The 18,085-nt window shown below is 44.3% G+C and overlaps 1 protein-coding gene across 2 annotated transcripts in view; it reads left to right on the top strand.

The window, feature by feature from the left end:
* Positions 1-3,047, top strand: part of TMEM248 (transmembrane protein 248) — a 42,424-nt gene extending 39,377 nt beyond the window's left edge. For both annotated transcript variants that reach the window (XM_086692051.1, XM_025923395.2), the window contains exon 7: positions 308-3,047. In XM_086692051.1, coding sequence (XP_086548177.1) covers positions 308-328 — 21 coding nt within the window. In that variant the 3' untranslated portion in view covers positions 329-3,047. The remainder of the gene's footprint in view (positions 1-307) is intronic.
* Positions 3,048-18,085: the final 15,038 nt, after the last annotated feature.

Here is an 18,085-nt window from a genome sequence, read left to right as displayed (position 1 = left end):
TGGTTTCTATCGGCTTGAGAAATCCTCTCCTAGAATGCTGATCAGGGTTTGAAAACTGTTAACTCTGTCTCAGCATGGTGTTTCCACTAGATCAGCTACTTCCTGCAATGGACTTTGAGATTTCTCTTCATTCTCTACCAAGTGACATTGTTTACTTAGGGATTTAGTAATTCCCCTGCCTGATCGATGCATTCCGTATGGCTCCCTGGTGTTTGGTTGGGGACCCGAACTCAGTAAGAGTACTGGGCGGGGCTGAGTTACCTGGGCTTTACCGTGTGACCGGATTGCTCCTCCTCTTCTTTTCTAGGTGGCTTTGGCTGATGCCTAATCCCACAACTACCCGTTTTGTAAGAGAGACTGAGAGAACCATAATCATTACCTGCTGAACCCAGCCTGGGCCTGGACACTCTGTGAATATATTATCTTGCAATGTTGGGTTATTCCAGCCAAAGACATTTCAAGTGCCTGTAACTGATTTGTATATATTTATAAAAATCTATTCCGAAATTGGTCCAATGATGCACGTGCTTCACACTGGGTGCAGCGGGAACCCTTCAGCCTCACCTGTGGACTTGGGATGGTTCTGCGTAGCGCCAGAGAGGAGCGTGATCTTACTGCTGGGGAGCAGACCATGCCGTCTTTGCCAAGGTCACAGGGGCATTTCATTGCTGGTGGGGTTGAGGTTTGCTTTGGTTCTTGTTTCAGCCCGATATGTACAGAACGTTCCAAACAGTCTGCACCTTCGATATGATACTGCATTTCCAAAGCCACCAATCCATTTTGTGGATTTTATGTGTCTGTGGCTTAATAATCATGGTAACAACAATAATACCTTTTTCTCCATTTTGCTTGCAAGGAAACATACCTATCTTTCTTAGTTTTTTGTTCTGTTTGTTTTTTTTCTTTGAAGAACAAGTAAAATAGTCACATTTTAATACTACTCTAGTTAGGACAGACTTGTGCTTTTATCTTGAGTAAAGCGTTAAATATTTAAAAATCACCTACATGGTAAAGATCTAAGTTTCATTTTCCACATGGATGGTGAGGAACCTGGTCTTGTTTGAGTTGAGTTGGCACAGAATGTGCCACTGTCCTTTTCTTCTCTGTTGTCCCTTCCCTCCTTTATAAAAGTTAAAGCAGTGTCCTCACTCAAAAGAGCTTAAAAATTAAGTAAATGGCTCTAGAGTAGAAATTAGCTGTTCTGTTTTCTGGAGTGCAGCTGGCAGTATAGAAAGAGAGACAGATGATTCAGTCTCATAGTTGTAAAAGAGCTTCTTCTTTGAAGAGGGAGTGGATTTTTTTTCTTCTTTTTACTTTTTGCATATGTTTTTATGCAATGAACATATCTTCAGAAGGAAAATGGCAGCTCGTAGATCAGTAACGTGGAAACAATGCCTGTGAAATTTGAGGAAAGGACTTCTGATTTGCCACGTATCAGGAAAACCCAAAGCATTTTTCTTTCCTGTGGCATTTAGATGATCTAAATCTTTTATCCCTTTTTCTTTCTGCTCCATATTTATGTTTTTAAAAATTGTGTTACTTTTTCTAGTCCTTTGTTGTTTCTTGTATTCTTATGGTTTTTCCTTAATAGCTCTTTGCCTTAATAAGTCCTTGTCATTACTGACTTCTGTGTTCTCCTGAGCAACATTATGTAGCAGAAGGGCAATTAAAACCTTAGACGTGACTCTCAGCACTTTTTCCCCTGAACTTCAGGTCTGTAGTCTGTTCCCAATTAGAATTAGTCCTGCAGTCTGAAATAATTGGCCTAGAACATTTGATCCCAGGCATTCTTGAATGGAAAACAATTGTGGGCTCTTACTGAAGATTATTAAAATAATCACTGTAGTAACTTAATATGTTAATATCCCTTTTTTTTTTTTTTTTCCTTTTAGTACATTTCAAGTGTAGTGATCATACTTGTCTATCCAGTTTTTTTTATGAGTTGCTTACATGATGCATGGCTAACCTGGTCCTTTAGTTTTCTCTTTAGAGACTTTGAGACTTTTATGAGACAAGATTGAGAAAGAGCCATTTGGCTTGGCCTTTAGAAACATCAGTATCATTAAGACCAACAGATTTTAGGTTAAGCTGCTACTGAATTGATAAAATCCCCATGAAGTTGAGTTACAGGGATATATTTATAACTGGCAGAGTAACACAAAAGGAGAAAGACAGGTGGAAAACGTCAGTTTCACTGGTTTGTTCAGTCCAGCTTGTTGCTAATGTTAATTACACTTGTTTTAATAACAGGGAATGGCTGGAATCTCTAGCCAGGGGAGGAAGGACTCTGTTAGGCATGAGGGAAGGAAGTGCCAAAAATGCCTGGACAGTATGACTTGTCCATGAGGCCAGGACACACACTTAAAAAATCCAGCATTCACTCTAGCAGGTAATTCTCAAAGATCTTCTAGAAACCTAGAGTCAGGCGTATAAAAGAAATCGGGGAAGAGGAGAGGCCATGGGCCTGGGTGAAGAGGTCTAGGAACCGGAGAGACTTTCATGGAACCTCAGGAAGTCCAGAGTCCTGTTAACATCTGGGCACTTGGAGACAAGGCCCAGTCCTCCGCTGCGTCTTGCTGGGGGACCCTCAGGATTAGAAGAGCATCCCACACAGGGCCCACAGGCCATTCTGAGTGACCCCGCACGGGAGCACTGGCGCGTCCTCAGGCATCTTGGACTGGAGGTCCAATTAAAGGTTAGCAACTTACTATTAAATGGTTGTTTCAGATCATATTGATCTCTTTCCTTTTTCCTTTTGTGCTTTCACTGTATGACTTGAATCAGTTTTGATTCTATTTGTAAGTTTTTCTCGTCACTAGGAGCCTGCCGTTTCGGTTGCATTTTCTTTGGCAGTCTGTAGGGATTCAGTATCCTGGTTTTCCACCCTCCTGCAGGCGCTGTGGGCTTAGAAGGGCCGGCGGACCCATCTCACTTACCTTGCTGCATGATGGTCAGTGGCTGATCTGTTACGGCATTTACTCCCAGATTCATTTTCTGTGTTTGAAATATGTGCATATGTGCTTTACAGAATAAAACATCTGAGTTTATTTGCCGTGTCTCTGTTTTCCTCCCATCTGATGGGTGTTTTCTAAGGGAAGAACATATGTGATCAGTTACTGGGGGTGTTTTGCAACCTGTTTTCTCCACGTGTCGCTCATCGTCAGGATGCGGGGTGGGCCGTGTCTCCTACTAAGCTGGCCTCAGCGAACATACAGGTCTTCTCCCTGAGAGTACAAAACCTCTTTGACGGCCCTGGACCAGCAAGTGCCCACAGACTTGACCCAAATCCTGCCCAGAAGTGAGTAAACTAAGCAATGGAGACCACTGCGGAGCATGTGAGTAGACATGGGGATGTGAAGACGTCCTTCTCAGTTACATAAGCCCTTCACATGCACTTGGCCTGAGTCACCACCAGAAGCAGACGCCAGCCGCTCTGCCTTCTCCTGTCACAGAGCTCCCGCATGTGCCAGACACCCTGTGCCAGGATGGCGCATCCCCTACAGTTATTTGTGGAGCAGCTTATCAAGGGAGATCGTGTTCGCTAACGTGAATTCTTCTCTTCCCCGATGGGCGGAGGCTCTGTGGACCTCCCCTCCCTTCCCGGCAGGCTCCAGGGTCACAGAGGCCAGTCTCTAGGCACTCTTGTGGCCAGGACCGTGTTGAACAGGATGCCTCAACAGTCCCATTTGTTTCTACCTCTTCACCTCTCCTGCCTCGTCTCTCTCACAGGCCGCGCTTCGTGCCCCTCACTGCTCTCCCCTTGTACTCTTAGATGGCATGTCCTGCTTCATCACGTGTGAACAAGAGTCCTTGGTCAGTAAGAGCTCCCATCTTCCTTCTGTCCGCTCCGTGTAAAATCTGACCCGTGCTGAGGCCTTGAGTCAAGTTGCTCTTTTATTCCCTGGCAGGCACGCTGCACCTGAAGCCACTCAGACTCACAGACCAGCAAGGAGCACAGAAAAGATCAGAATGAACGCAAAGACCAGAGGAGCGGTGTGGAGTCCCGTCAAGGTCTTCATGAACTTGCCCAAACTTCTCTCTTCATCTGAGAGAACCTTTTTCTTCTTCTTCTTCTTCTTAGCCTCCAAAGACCCCAGACTGGTGCCATGCTAGTTGTTGATATTATGGGTGAACTAGTGTGGTTTGACCACTGTGAGAATAGATGCAAGTGTGTGGGCTGTGTCCCAGGGGAAGAGGGGATCGACTTGTTGCATCACTCACAGTAACAAATCTTTCTCGGGTTCTCCTAAGTGTCACTGTTCTGGGAGCTGAAGGTGCTGTAGCACATTGACAAAAGACTGGTCTTTTCGGCCCTTCCTTCTAGTTGGGGAGACAGTTCACGAAAAAGTGTAATCTAATGGCAGACAGTGATGAGATCAAGAGGGTTGCAGGGCAGAGGATGATGGCTCTTCGGGGGGCCCCAGATGGCATCTTGGAATAGCTGAGGTTTGAATGCACCTGGGAATGGGAGCAGGGGTTGGGGTGGGGTGGGAGCGTTGGATGCAGAGGGCGGAGCTGCGACCCTGGCGCTCAGGGACCCCGGGCTCCTTGCCGCGTGGAGAATGGGGGCCCGTTGGGGATTTGTCCACCTCCTGAGGACAGGGTTCCCCCAGGCTGCTGCTACAGTGGCCCCATGGGGCTGGTGTGCCAGAGGCCGTGCAGGGAGATGCCGCACCCCTGGCTGGCCCAGGAACTGAAGTCTGGCATGGCAGCAATGAGCCCCGGCTCCAATTCCCACATGCCCTGCAGCTTTGGCCAAGTGGCTTAATCTCTCTGTGCCCCAGTTTCCTCATCTGTAAAATAAGGATGATGGCACTCACTTGAATGCAGTGAGAATTCAGCAAGTTAATACCAAATGCTTATTATTTAAAAAAAAAAAAATTTTTAGTGTTTATTCATTTTTTGAGAGAGAGAAAGAACATGAGTGGGGGAGGGGCAGAGAGAGAGGGAGACAATCTGAAGCAGGTACAGGCTCCGAACTGTCAGCACAGAGCCAGACCTGGCGCTTGAACCCACGGACCTCTAGATCATGACCTGAGTGAAGTCGGATGCCCAACCGACTGAGCCACCCAGGCGCCCTAATGCCAAGTGCTTAGAACAGTGTCCAGTACTCTGTGAATGTGTGTTCCGATGAAGTAGGGAGGGCGGGTGTGCAGGGGTTGGGCTGGTGGGTCATCTCTGGCTACCTGGGAGTAGAGGAGAACTGGGTTTGGCTTCTCTGGGCCGTGGGGCTGCCTGTGCCCTGGCTTCTCACTTTTCAAGGATGAGAATGGATGCCCGGAAGGAAGTTATGTAATTGAAACAAACATCATGAAGTGATCATTGCTCCCTCCACGAATGACACACACCAATATTTTTAAATTTTAGTTTCTTCTATTTAATTTAAAAACTGAGCCTGACCACTAAATTGATTACACGGCCAACTAATGGAAAGCAGACTGCAGTTTCAAAACCACCGACCGTGGATAATTTATGAGTGACCTCACAGCTGAGAGATTTCAGGGTCAGAACTCCAGGATTCTAGCTATCAAGAATTCGTTTTGTCATTTTGAGAATGCCTTACAATCTCTCTGCCTCTCAGAATTTGGGAGCCTGACCTCTTGAAATCACATTGGCCACGCCTTCATTTTAATGATGAAGTAGCCCTTAATCTTTAAAAAAAGTCGTAAAAAAGAAGAAAGACAGAAGGGGCTAGGGAAGATGCTTCGAGTTCAAACCTGTGTGCCTTTCCGACATGATTCCTCTGCCCTTTCATCTCCAGCCTGGCCACTGGATCATATCCTGAATCTGGAAGACTCTCCGTCTTCGGTCCGTGTCCTTCAGCCGAATCTGGCTGTCTACCCTGCGCCACATCCATGCCCATGTGGCTGGTTCACATGCCTCATCCACGTAGAAGCTGGGGAATCCACCTGTCCCTGACACGGGGGTTCCTACTCGGCACACGTGATGAACACTGCAGCGGTCTGCCAGCTGGAAGGGCACCCCTCCCCTTCCCTCTTGTCCAGGGCGCCCGTTCCAGGCTCTGCCTGGCTGCTTTCCTGCTCTAGCACCACCTGGGGGGCCGCTGGTGCTGGGGCAGCTGCAGGCCACCCGTGGACACACTGAAGAGCAGGACCAAAGTCACACGGCATCAGGGGCCCCTTGGCCCCTAGCACATTGAGCTCAACCTGATGAGGCCTAACTTTTTCTTTTTATAGATTTTACTATCCTGAAAAGAGAATATCATTTACCAACATGTAATTAAAAATAAAAAGGGGGCACCCGGGTGGCGCAGTCGGTGGAGTGTCCAACGTCAGCTCACGTCGTGATCTCGCGGTTCGTGGGTTTGAGCCCTGCGTCGGGCTCTGGGCTGACAGCTCAGAGCCTGGAACCTGCTTCGGATTCTGTGTCTCCCTCTCTCTCCCTGCTCCTCGCTCACTCGCGCTCTGTCTCTCTCTGTCTCAAAAATAAATAAACATAAAATTTTTTTTTAATAAAAATAAAAAAAATAGAGGACGGCATGTCTGGGTGGCTCAGTTGGGTGAGCGTCTGATTCTTGGCTTTGGCTGAGGTCATGATTTCGTGGTTTTGTGGGTTCAAGCCCTGAGTCCATCTCTGCTGGCAGTGCAGAGCCTGCTTGGGATTCTCTCTCTCTCCCTCTCTGCCTCTCCCCTGTTTCTCTCTCTCTCTCAAAATAAATCAACATTAAAAAAATAGAGGACTAACTGAAATATAAATAGAAGGAAAGCACCATGTAATGAACTCAGCTGCATCTTAAGTAAAGGCCTTGGTACAACCCCTTTTTTTTCTTTTTTAAGAAAAAAAATTTTTAATGCTTATTCTTGAGAGAGAGAGAGAGAGAGAGAGCAAGTGGGGGAAGGCAGAAGGAGAGGGAGACACAGAATCCGAAGCAGGCTCCAGGCTCCAAGCTGTCTGCACAGAGCCCAACCCAAGGCTCGAACTCACGAACTGCGAGATGATGAAGTCTGATGCTTAACTGACTGGACCACCCACGTACCCCTGGGCACAACCTTGAAGTGATGACAATGGGATTAGATCCTGTACCCGTGAGAGGATTTCTGTGAGCGGGACAGCCCCGCACAGAGTGACAGGTGAGGTTTGGCTGCCACTCCGACCCCAGCAGGACTGCAGGACATGGGATTCCTGTTAAGTTTCCCAAAACAACAAGGTACACTCTTCCCTCCGTTTACTTGGGATCCTAGAAAGTATAGTGCATGTCTAAAAAATATTTGTGCAAAATAGGTTCCAGGCTCAAATGATGATATACATTTTTAATCTCTACCTGAAGGATGGGTAAGACCCTGGAATCTTTGTGAAATGTGACAGGTCTTTGCGCTGTCCTATGGGGGGCCTCCACATGCAAGGAGAGGTCCCCTATTATTGTGATAACCCAAAATCTCTCCTAAACAAAGTTCCCCTAGGGCTGGCATTGCCCTGTTGAAAACCAGGGTCCCGGCATATTCACCCCATGCATTCTGCCCTAGACTGAAAGTTCCCTCGATGCCTCAGCTTTTGGCTTCCTACCAACCCTGGACGCTTACAATGGCTCTCATTCCCCGGCCCCTAGGGTCAAGGTCTACCAGCCTGTGATCTAGGGCTCTTCTCAGTTTGCCTGACTGTGGCCCACACTTCAAGATGAGGCCATGAGCTGGACAGGTACTTCCCTGTCCTTAGTCCGCGAGGAGGAAGGGAGGTTGGTCCAAGGGGACAGTCCTGTGATCTGCAAAGATGTCCATCTGGCACTCGTGAAAGCCAGGGTCCCACTCAAGCAGGCATTGGGACTGGGGAACAAGTGATGTACTTCCTGTCTCCATCCCTCTTCCTGTGTTCACCAGCCCTTCCCCCCCACCCCATACATACTCCCAGCGCACAGAATGCCAGGAGAGCAAGAAAAGAGAATAACTGATCTTAACCCACATTCTAGTATGTACATTTTTGCCATTCTCAGATACAAAAATGATAGCCTGTAGCTCTAAGGTGTAAGAAATTTACCCATAAAGTTGCTGGAGCGCAACAGAAACATGCTGTGTATTGGATGGGGTGGGTGGGGGGAGGGTTGGGTGGTTCATGGGGTAGAAGTAATATGAGCAGGAAACAGGTCAGGAATACACAGTGGAAAACCAAGAGTTTGGCTAGAAATGCACCGTCCCTGGAGAGTGTGGGATATGCAACTTTTAGTGAAAATGATGTTACAGATTTTGGCCTGGGTTGGACACTGAAAAACTGAGATGTCAAAAACCTAAGCTAGGCAGGCAGAGCAAAAGAAAATCTTTGAGGTGGTCTGCCCAGAATTTGCAAGTATTGGCAACAGATGGATGAAGCAAGATGCGTGTGTGTGTGTGTGTGTGTGTGTGGTTTTTAGATGGGGTCCCTTCAGAGTACATCTTTGTGTGTCTTAAGCCTCAACACTAAGCCTGCAATACGCATGCCTTGTTTAGAGCAAATGATCGTGCTTTTCCCTCTGGTGGCCAGTTCTAGTGTCAGCAGTGACTGGTGACCAGGTCATGGACAGATGGTAGCATATAAGGAGGCAGGAGAACACAGTGGCTAGGAGGTTGGGTTTCGGATTTAGTGCCTAATTAGGATTGTCTGGGTTCCAATTCTGGCACTAGTACTTTACTCTTGGAGAGCCTTGGGCAAATTTCATTTGTACTCTGCCTCCATTTCCTCATCTGTAAAGAGAATGATTACTAATAGTGTTTCCTTCCTAGGGTTCTTGAGAGAATTCAGTGAATTGAAGTATGTGGAGGCCGTAGGTGATGAATGTGAGCTGTAACTGGGGAGGTCTGGAGTCCGCCTGCTTACCTTATACTCTGTCCATGCAGGAAATATGGTGGGGTTGCAGGACAGCTCTCGGGGGTCAGTTGGTGCAGACAGGACCAGAGCTGAGCCCATAAGCCCTGCCTACTGTCCTATTCACACCCTTCCTACTTTGGTCCCCGGAAATGTTAAAGGTTAATGATCCAATTCCACAGAGCTCTTTTGTCCAGATCCCACTATGTGGCATGAGGTTTCTCATGACCTCTCTGATTGGAGATGTGGAGGGCTGGGAGGTCGCCCATCTGTCGTCTTGAGTCGCACTGATAAAGCGGGTACTTTGGGTTGGGGCAAAGGAGTGATACCAGTCTGCAAGGTGCAGTCTGCTGATTACGTATTGAGTTCTGGTCCTGCAAGTTTGGCCCCAAAACCTCTTGACACCAGACAGGAATCCCGAGTGGAGAGTGTTTGGGACTTGGCAGCCCTGTGGCAGAGACCCCAGCTAGCACAGTGGCATACGTACTACCATGGGATCCCAATGCAGAAGTACCCTAGAGACCAGGGGGACTTTATCTCTCACTTCTAGTGGCAGTGAATTCTATTGCGCACATTGGATATAAATTTTCTTAGAATATTATGTACATGCATGACTATATTACTAAATTCTCTACCTAGTAAAATACACACAAAAATAGAAACACAAAATACAGCAGTTTAAAAATGCCTTGACAATGTGATGACATCATAGTGTCCATTGGCTAATATCTCAAGCCACCTAAGGGGCTTAGGGTGAGATTCATCACTCTGAATTTGTCAATCTATATTTCAAATTGTGCTCATTAACTTGGCATTATTTTCTGGATGACTTCTTGTTAGATCTGATTAAAGCATCATTATATTGAGCTCCTAATGGAACTTGGGAAGACCTCCCAGTAGGAGGAGGAGGAATTGCCTCCACCATTATCTGTCATTTGCTTGCACTTGAGTGTTACTCTCAATCAGTAATTTATTTGAAGGAGTCTTTTTAACCCATTTGTCCGTGTTGTGGGTGTTAGTTTTAAACCAGTTAACAAGTCATGACTCCCCTTGATAGTGTCCTTATACATCGCAGCAGCTCTTGATAAGCTGAAAGTGGACGAAGTGTGAGGGTGCTTCCCTCAGGGCAACTGTGCGAGGAACATACACCTCGTGTAGGAGTCTCGACCCCACATGTTGACCCATGCCCATCCAACTGACCATCCAAGGGAGGGTGATGATGTCAGTTTGTATACTTAATCTGAGTGGAGCCTAATTTCAATCTAAAAGTTTTTACACCCTTATGAATTGACTGGTGCCATCCCATTGTCTGAGCAAGTGTACCCCACTCTGGAGATTACTGCCCTGGACTGTGTTGGGACCTGTCAGTAGGCAAACCTAATTCTGAGCCTCCTCTCACCAGTAGAGGGAGATCTGCATGTGAATGGAGAGCTTCACTTAAGAAGGCTGATTCACCCCCAGGAGCTGGAGCTGGGAGGGTAGAAGAGTCTGGATCCCAGCTGGATTTCAAGGTGGTCCGGGGCTAAAAGGTTCAGTCATGGCTGTCTCCGGCAAAGTGTTAGGCAACTATAAAACAGGACAAAATTGACAAAACCAACCATTCCAGGGCTCTGGAAGTTGACCAAAGGCAAGTAGCCAAAAAATTGAGAAGCATCTATTTATGGAAAAACTGAACTTTTGGAAAGAACTGTGGGAGTCTTGCCTGGAGCTGTTTCCATTTCCTTCCCCATCCCCAGCTTGTCGTGCTACCAGGGTGAAGATGCCTTTGAATACTGGCAGTTTCACTGTTGGATTTGATTTGGAGGGGAGGGAGAAAAACCCCATGCTCACTGGCATTGTCAGTAAAAGTAGGAAACTCCGTAGGAAATGAAAGGTGAAAACCCACAGCTTTGGTAGCCTGAGGCTGCAGGCCTACTTGGGGCAGTTGGCAGACCAGTGGGCTATCTAGAAATTGGCCAGGGAAATCCCAGAAAAGAGAGAACCAGAGAGGGCTGATCAAGCTTTCCATTACATCCCTGATGGAATGGGAGGTTGTGTTCATACACAGGGGAGACCCCAAGAAGGTTCAAGATCTGTGGTAGAAAGTAAAAGCTGGGAGAGACTTGAAAACAGACTGAATTTTGAATAGGCCCCCCATCTGTCCCCAAGTCCATTGGCCAAGGGTGAAAGCCTCACTGGTGTTTGAGCAGAGCCTGTCATTACCTGACCACTCACTAGACAGACCCAGAGACAATGTATAGGCAGATTTTATTTTACAAAAAATGAAAATATAAATTAAAAAACTGAGCCAAGACATTACGGGTTGTGTACCATGAGGCAGAGAGATTCCAAAGATTGAGTCTAGGCATTTACTAAAAACAAAACAATAACATTCAGGGGAAAAAAAAATCAGATATAATATGTTATCTAAAACATCCAGTGTTCAACAAAAAATGGAAAGCAAAATGAAAAATACAGTAGCATTTACAACTATTTAAATATGCTTAGGTATGAATCTAACAAAGCATATATAAAGCTGATGAAAGAAATTAAAACCAAATAAATGGAGAGGCATACCGTGCTCATGACAGAAAGACTCAAAGAGTCAAGATGTCAATGCTTGCCAAACTGATTTAAAGATTTAATGCAATTCCTACCAAAATGCCAGCAAGGATTTGTTTGATAGACATAGGCTTATTCTAAAATGTATAAGAGAAGGCATAGGCCCTCGAATGTCTAGAATAATCTTAGATTAAAGGGGTAGAATCACTGTACCCAATATGAAGGCTTACTAGACAGCTATGGAAATGAAGATAGCATAGTACTGATGACAGGACTGACACAGAGATCAGAAGCAGAATAGACAGCCTAGAAATAGACCCACACAAGTAGGTCCATTGGATTTTTTTTAAACAAAGGTGCAAAAACCAATTTAGCGAAGGAAGGATAGTACTTTTTTTTTTTTTAACGTTTATTTATTTTTGAGACAGAGAGAGACAAAGCATGAACGGGGGTGGGTCAGAGAGAGGGAGACACAGAATCTGAAACAGGCTCCAGGCTCTGAGCCGTCAGCACAGAGCCCGACGCGGGGCTCAAACTCACGGACCGCGAGATCATGACCTGGGCCGAAGTCGGCCGCTTAACCGACTGAGCCACCCAGGCGCCCCGGAAGGATAGTACTTTTAATGGTGCCATAGCAATTGAACATTCATAGAAAAAAAAAAATGAACCTTGACTCTAAGTCCCACATGTTATGCAAAAATTAATTCAAAATGGATCATGAACTTAGATGTAAAATATAAAGCTATAAAACTTTAGAAAACAAACATGAGAAAATCAGGATCTAGGACTAGGCAAAAACTCCTTAGACATGACCCCACAAACAAAATCCATAAAAGGAAAATTTGACCAATTGGACCTCATCGATGTAAAACTCTTGGTGTGTGAAAGACACTGTTAAAAGGATGAAAGACAAGCTACAGACTTGGAGAAAATATTTGCAAACGACATATCCAACAAAGAACTACTATCAAGAATATATAAAGAACTCATAAAACTCAACAGTAAACAAACAAACAAACAAAAAACAGCAATTCAACTAGAAAATGAGCAAAAGACATGAACATTTTGCTGAAGAGATTTCAAATAAACACATAGAAAAATGGTTAATAGCTTAAGCCATGAGAGAAATGCAAATTAAAACCACAACAAGATACCACTGTACACTTATCAGAATTGTGAATTAATTAATTAATTAATTAAATAGTGATAACATCAAATGCTGGTAAGAGCAAAGAGAAACTGAATTACTCATACATTGCTGGTGGGAATGTAAAATTGTACACCTACTCTGGAAAACTGTGGAATTTCTTTTTTTTTTTTTCAAGTTTATTTATTTTGAGAGAGCGAGTGAGCTGGGGAGAGCAGAGAGAGAGAGAGAGAGAGGGAGAGAGGGAGAGTCTCAAGCAGGCTCCGCGCTAACAGCACAGAACCCAATGTGGAGCCCAAACTCAGGAACTGTGAAATCATGACCTGAGCCCAAATCAAGAACTGGCTGTTTAACAGACTGAGCCACCCAGGTGTCCCACTTGGGGAATTCTTATGAAGTCAAGCATGCAACTACCATACAACCCAGAAATTGTCCTTTTGGGCATTTATCCCAGAGAAATGAAAATATAGGTTTACACAAAATCCTGTACATGAATGCTCACAGCAGCTTTATTCCTAATAACCCTAAACTAGAAATGACCTTGGATGTTCTTCAATGGGTAAATGATTAAACAATCTGTGTGTCTTACTCTGTGCTGCTGTAGCAAATCACCATAGACTGGGTGGCCTATAAACAACAGAAATTTATTTCTTACAGTTCTGAAGACTGAGAGGTCCAAGGTCCAGTCTCCAGTACATTTGATGTCTGGGGAGGGTCTGCTTCCAATTTCATGGACAGTAATCTTCTGTGTCCTCACATAGCAGGAGGGACAAATCTCTCTTTTATAAGGGCAGTAATCCCATTCTTGAGGGTTCTGCCCTCATGACCAAATCACTCCCCCAAAACCCCACTGTTAAATACCATCATATTGGGGATTGGGTTTCAACATGAATTTTGAGGCAACACAAAAATCCAGTCTATGGCACTGTGGTATATTCATATGATGAAACACTACTCAGTAATAAAAATGAATGAACTACTAATACATGCAACATTTGAGATAAATCTCAAAGGCATGATGCTAAGTAAAAGAAGCCAGGCTTGAAGGCTCACAGGCTATATACTTGCTCTTACATAACTCTGTTGAAATGACAGTTATAGAATTGGAGGACATTTCTTAATAGTTTCCAGGAATTAAGGATGGAGGGTGGGATGGGTGTGGATATGGCTATAAAAGAACAGAAGGCATCCTTGTGATGGAAGTATTCTGGATTTTTACTACAATGCCAATATCCTGGTGGTGATACTATACTATAGTTCTACAAGATACTGCCACTGAGGAAAACTGGACAAAGGGCTCGTGACATCTCTCTGTATTATTTCTTAAATCCACATGTGAGTCTACAAGTATTTAAACTAAAAATATCAATTTTTTAAAAATCTGAGCAAAGACATCAGGCTCCTTCACACTATGGAGGGAGATACATTCCACAGGTTAACTTCAGACAAGTCACTAAAAACAAAACAATAGCAGCAGGCATCCAATCGGAATCCCAAGTTGCAAAATATATTATCCAAAATGTCCAGTTTTCAACAAAAAAGTGTGAAGTGTGTATGCAAACACAGTAAAACCCATATTTGGTGAAAAAGCAGTCAATAGAACCTGTCTTTAAGTGGACCCAGATGTTGGATTTAGCAAAGTCTTCAAAGCAGGTATTATAAATACACTCAAAGAATTAAAGGAAAATATAATGGAAGCAAAATATAATTACAACTAAAAAACAGGCAGTCTCAACAAAAACAATGAAAAATATAACAAAGAACCAATTGGAAATTCTCGACTTGAAAGCTGCAATAACTTAGATGAAATATTTACTAGATGATCTTAACAGTAGATTTGAGATGACAGAAGAATCAGTGAACTTGAACACAGATTATAAAAATGACTCAATCCTGAACACTAGAGAGAATTTAAAAAAATGAAGAAAAATGAACAGAGCCTCAAGACCTAGGGACAACATCAACCATGCCAACATAGAAAAATGGCAGTCACAGCACAAGAAAAGAGAAAGAAAAGGACAGGAAAAATATTTGAAGAAATAATGGCCAAAAACTTTCAAATTTGATAAATATCATTAATTTACAGATCCAAAAATCTTAACAAATCCATGTTAGAACAAAGAGATCCCTACCTACATACATCATGGTTGAACTTGAAAGACAAAGAGCAGGGGTGCCTGGGTGGCTGAGTTGGTTAAGCCTCTGACTTTGGCTTAGGTCATGATCTCTCAGTTTGTGATTTGGGCCCGTGTTGGGCTCTGTGCTGACAGCTCAGAGCCTGGATTGCTTCAGACTCTGTGTTCCCTCTTTCTCTGCCCCTCCCCTGCTCGTACTCTGTCTCTCTCTCAAAAATTAATAAACATTAAACAAAATTTTTAAAAAGAAAGACAAATAGCAAATCTTAAAAGCAGCAAGAAAAACAAAATGATGGGGAAACAACAATGCAATTAACTGACTTCTCAACAGCAGGGAGGAAGAGAGTGGGGCGGCATATTCAAAGTGCTGAAAGAAAACCGGCCAGCCAAGACTTCTATATGCAGAAAGATTATCTTTCAAACATGAAGTTGAAAGAAAGACAAAGCCTGAGAGAATTCATTGCTAGCAGATTTGCATTACAAGAAATACAAAAAGCTGGGGTGCCTAGATGGCTCAGTCGGTTGATAAATATCAAGATGAAATATCAAGATAAATATCAGGGTGAAAGTCCTGCATCCTGGGACCCCTCTGCAGTCTCAGGGAAACCAGAAAGTTGGTTACCATACGCACAGGGGAATTTTCAGGGTGATGGCACTGTTCTATACGTCACCGAGGTAGTTTATACATGACTCCGTGCATTTTGTCACAACCCATACACAACGAGTTTTGCTGCATGCAAATTTTTTTAAAAAATCGACCAAGATGTCATGGGATCCCAGAATGGAATGCAGATTAGGACAAACTACCCTGTGTTACATATGACAGCACCTCAATGAAGGGGGTGGAGAGGAAAGGAACTGATCTAAGTAATTTTGGAAAAGGATTCTTTGATTGGATACAATAAGACTGAAGACAAAAAAGTACTGTAGGTAAACATTGTACTCTAGGGTAAATTTGTTCTTCATGGAGTACACTTTGGCGATTCTGAAACGACTTTATATATTTTTGAGAGAGAGAGAGAGTGCGAGTGAGGGGCAGAGAGAGAGAGAGAATCCCAGGAGGGGCAGAGAGAGAGCGAGAGAGAGAAGCAGGGTTCATCCTAAGTGGGGTTCATGGTCAGCCAAAGCGGGACTTGAGCTCACCCAGTATGGGACTCAAACGTGAGATAGTGACCTGAGTCAAAGTCAGATCCTTAACAACTGAGCCGCCACCCAGGCGCCCTCTGAAACTACTTTATTTTTTTTATTTTTTTTTATTTTTTTTCAACGTTTATTTATTTTTGGGACAGAGAGAGACAGAGCATGAACGGGGGAGGGGCAGAGAGAGAGGGAGGCACAGAATCGGAAACAGGCTCCAGGCTCCGAGCCATCAGCCCAGAGCCTGACGCGGGGCTCGAACTCACGGACCGCGAGATCGTGACCTGGCTGAAGTCGGACGCTTAACCGACTGCGCCACCCAGGCGCCCCTCTGAAACTACTTTATATATGTACTAGGACTGAACAAATAAGTAATAGATTGTAGATAACGGGAACCAGGTTGCAAATAAGCAAGGGGAAAGGCTACAATAAACCCTGGGCTGGGTTAGAGGTGGAGTCAGTACGGACTCATGTTTACTTTGACACATACAGATAGGTACAGAAAGAATTACAGATGTGTATATACACATGGGTTAGAAAACGTACATTTATTTCCAAACTCTGTCCGCAGAGAAGGCCTTGAAGTAGACACGCTCTGGTAGCAATAAGCATACCCAGTACCCAGATCTCGGTTCTTTTTTTTTTTTTTTTTTTGTAACTGTTTATTTATTTTTGAGAGAGAGAGGGAGCGCGAGCAGGGGAGGGGCAGAGAGAGAGAGAGGGGACACAGAGGATCTAAAGCAGGCTCTACACTGACAGCAGCTAGCCTGATGTGGGGCTCGAACTCACAAACCGCAAGGTCACGAGCTGAGCTGGAGTTGGACACTTAACCGACTGAGCCACCCAGACACCCCATAGATCTTAGTTTCTAAACAACCATTCCCCAGTAAAATAAACCAGGGCTCCTTGGGAAAGTGGCTGGTTCTAGTGATCCCTGAGTCCATACTGATGTAAAGAAATGGTTGAAATGAAAAAAAGATTTAAAAAATTAAAAAATAAATGGTTGAAATGAATAATGGGGGAAAAGCGACAAATCTTCATGCAGAAGAATTCCAAATAATATGTGTAGATGCCCCCCTGCCCCCTTCTGGGAGGTGGAGCTTAATAAGGTGGAGCGTGAGGGGCACCTGGGTGGCTCAGTCGGTTAAATGTCTGACTTCAGCTCAGGTCATGATCTCACGGTTCATGGGTTCAAGACCCGCGTCGGGCTCTGTGCTGACTGCTCAGAGCCTGGAGCCTGCTTTGGATCCTGTCTCTCTCTCTCTCTCTCTTTCTGTACCTCCCCCGCTTGTGCTCTGTCTCTCAAAAATAAATAAATGTTAAAAAAATAATTAAAAAATAAGGTGGAACATGAATGTGGTCTGGGCTGAGTGATCCACTTCCAAAGAACACAGAAAAAGAAAAACAACAATTTAAAGTGGAGAAATCTGGGGGCACCTGGGTGGCTCAGTCGGTTAAGCATCTGACTTCAGCTCAGGTCATGACCTCACGGTCCGTGAGTTCGAGCCCCATGTCAGGCTCTGTACTGACAGCTCAGAGCCTGGAACCTGCTTCAGATTCTGTGTCTCCCTCTCTTTCTGACCCTCCCCCATTCATGCTCTGTCTCAAAAATAAATAAACATTAAAGTGGAGAAATCTGGTAGATGCAATCTTAGCCAAGTCATTAAGGTTAATCTCACCATTAATGTTATGTTGATATCGTGAGCCCCTAAAATGATGCATTGAGAAGGATATTTCACCTTGTGGATTCTTCCCCCAAACCTATAACCTATTCTAATCATGAGAAAACATCAGAAAAACCCAAACTGATGGGCATGCTGCAGAATACTTGGCCACTATTCTTCAAAATGGTCAAGGTCATAAAAATAGGGAAAGACTGAGAAACTGTCGCAGATTGGTAGAGACTAAGGGGATGTGAAGACTAAATGTTACTGGTACCCTGGGCGGTGTCCTGGAACAGGAACAGGATATTGACGGACAAGCTGGCGAAACTGGAAGAAATTCTGTAGTCTAGTCAGTGGTATTGTACTAATGAGAACTTAGTTTTGACAACGTAGTTATGTTAGATGTTAATATTTAGAAAAAGCCAACTGAAAGATACATGGTAATTTCAATGCCTTTGAATTTTTTTCTGTAGAGCTAAAATTACTCCAAAGGAAAAAAAATTTTTTTTTGTTTTGTTTTGTTTGTTTAAAGAATGAGAAACACATCTAAGTAATGATATGGAGACAACTCCGTCATAAGTGAGAAAATCAAGGTGCAGAATGGTCGGTGTAGTTTGCTCTCCAATGTTGAGACCATTTCTGGAAAGATTCTCCAAAAACAGGCAAGA

Source organism: Puma concolor, chromosome E3, assembly GCF_028749965.1.
Source record: "Puma concolor isolate L17-30 chromosome E3, mPumCon1.1.hap2, whole genome shotgun sequence".
NCBI classification, from domain to species: Eukaryota; Metazoa; Chordata; class Mammalia; order Carnivora; family Felidae; genus Puma; species Puma concolor.
Note: the sequence above shows the minus strand (reverse complement) of the source record. Positions and strands in the feature narration are given on the sequence as shown.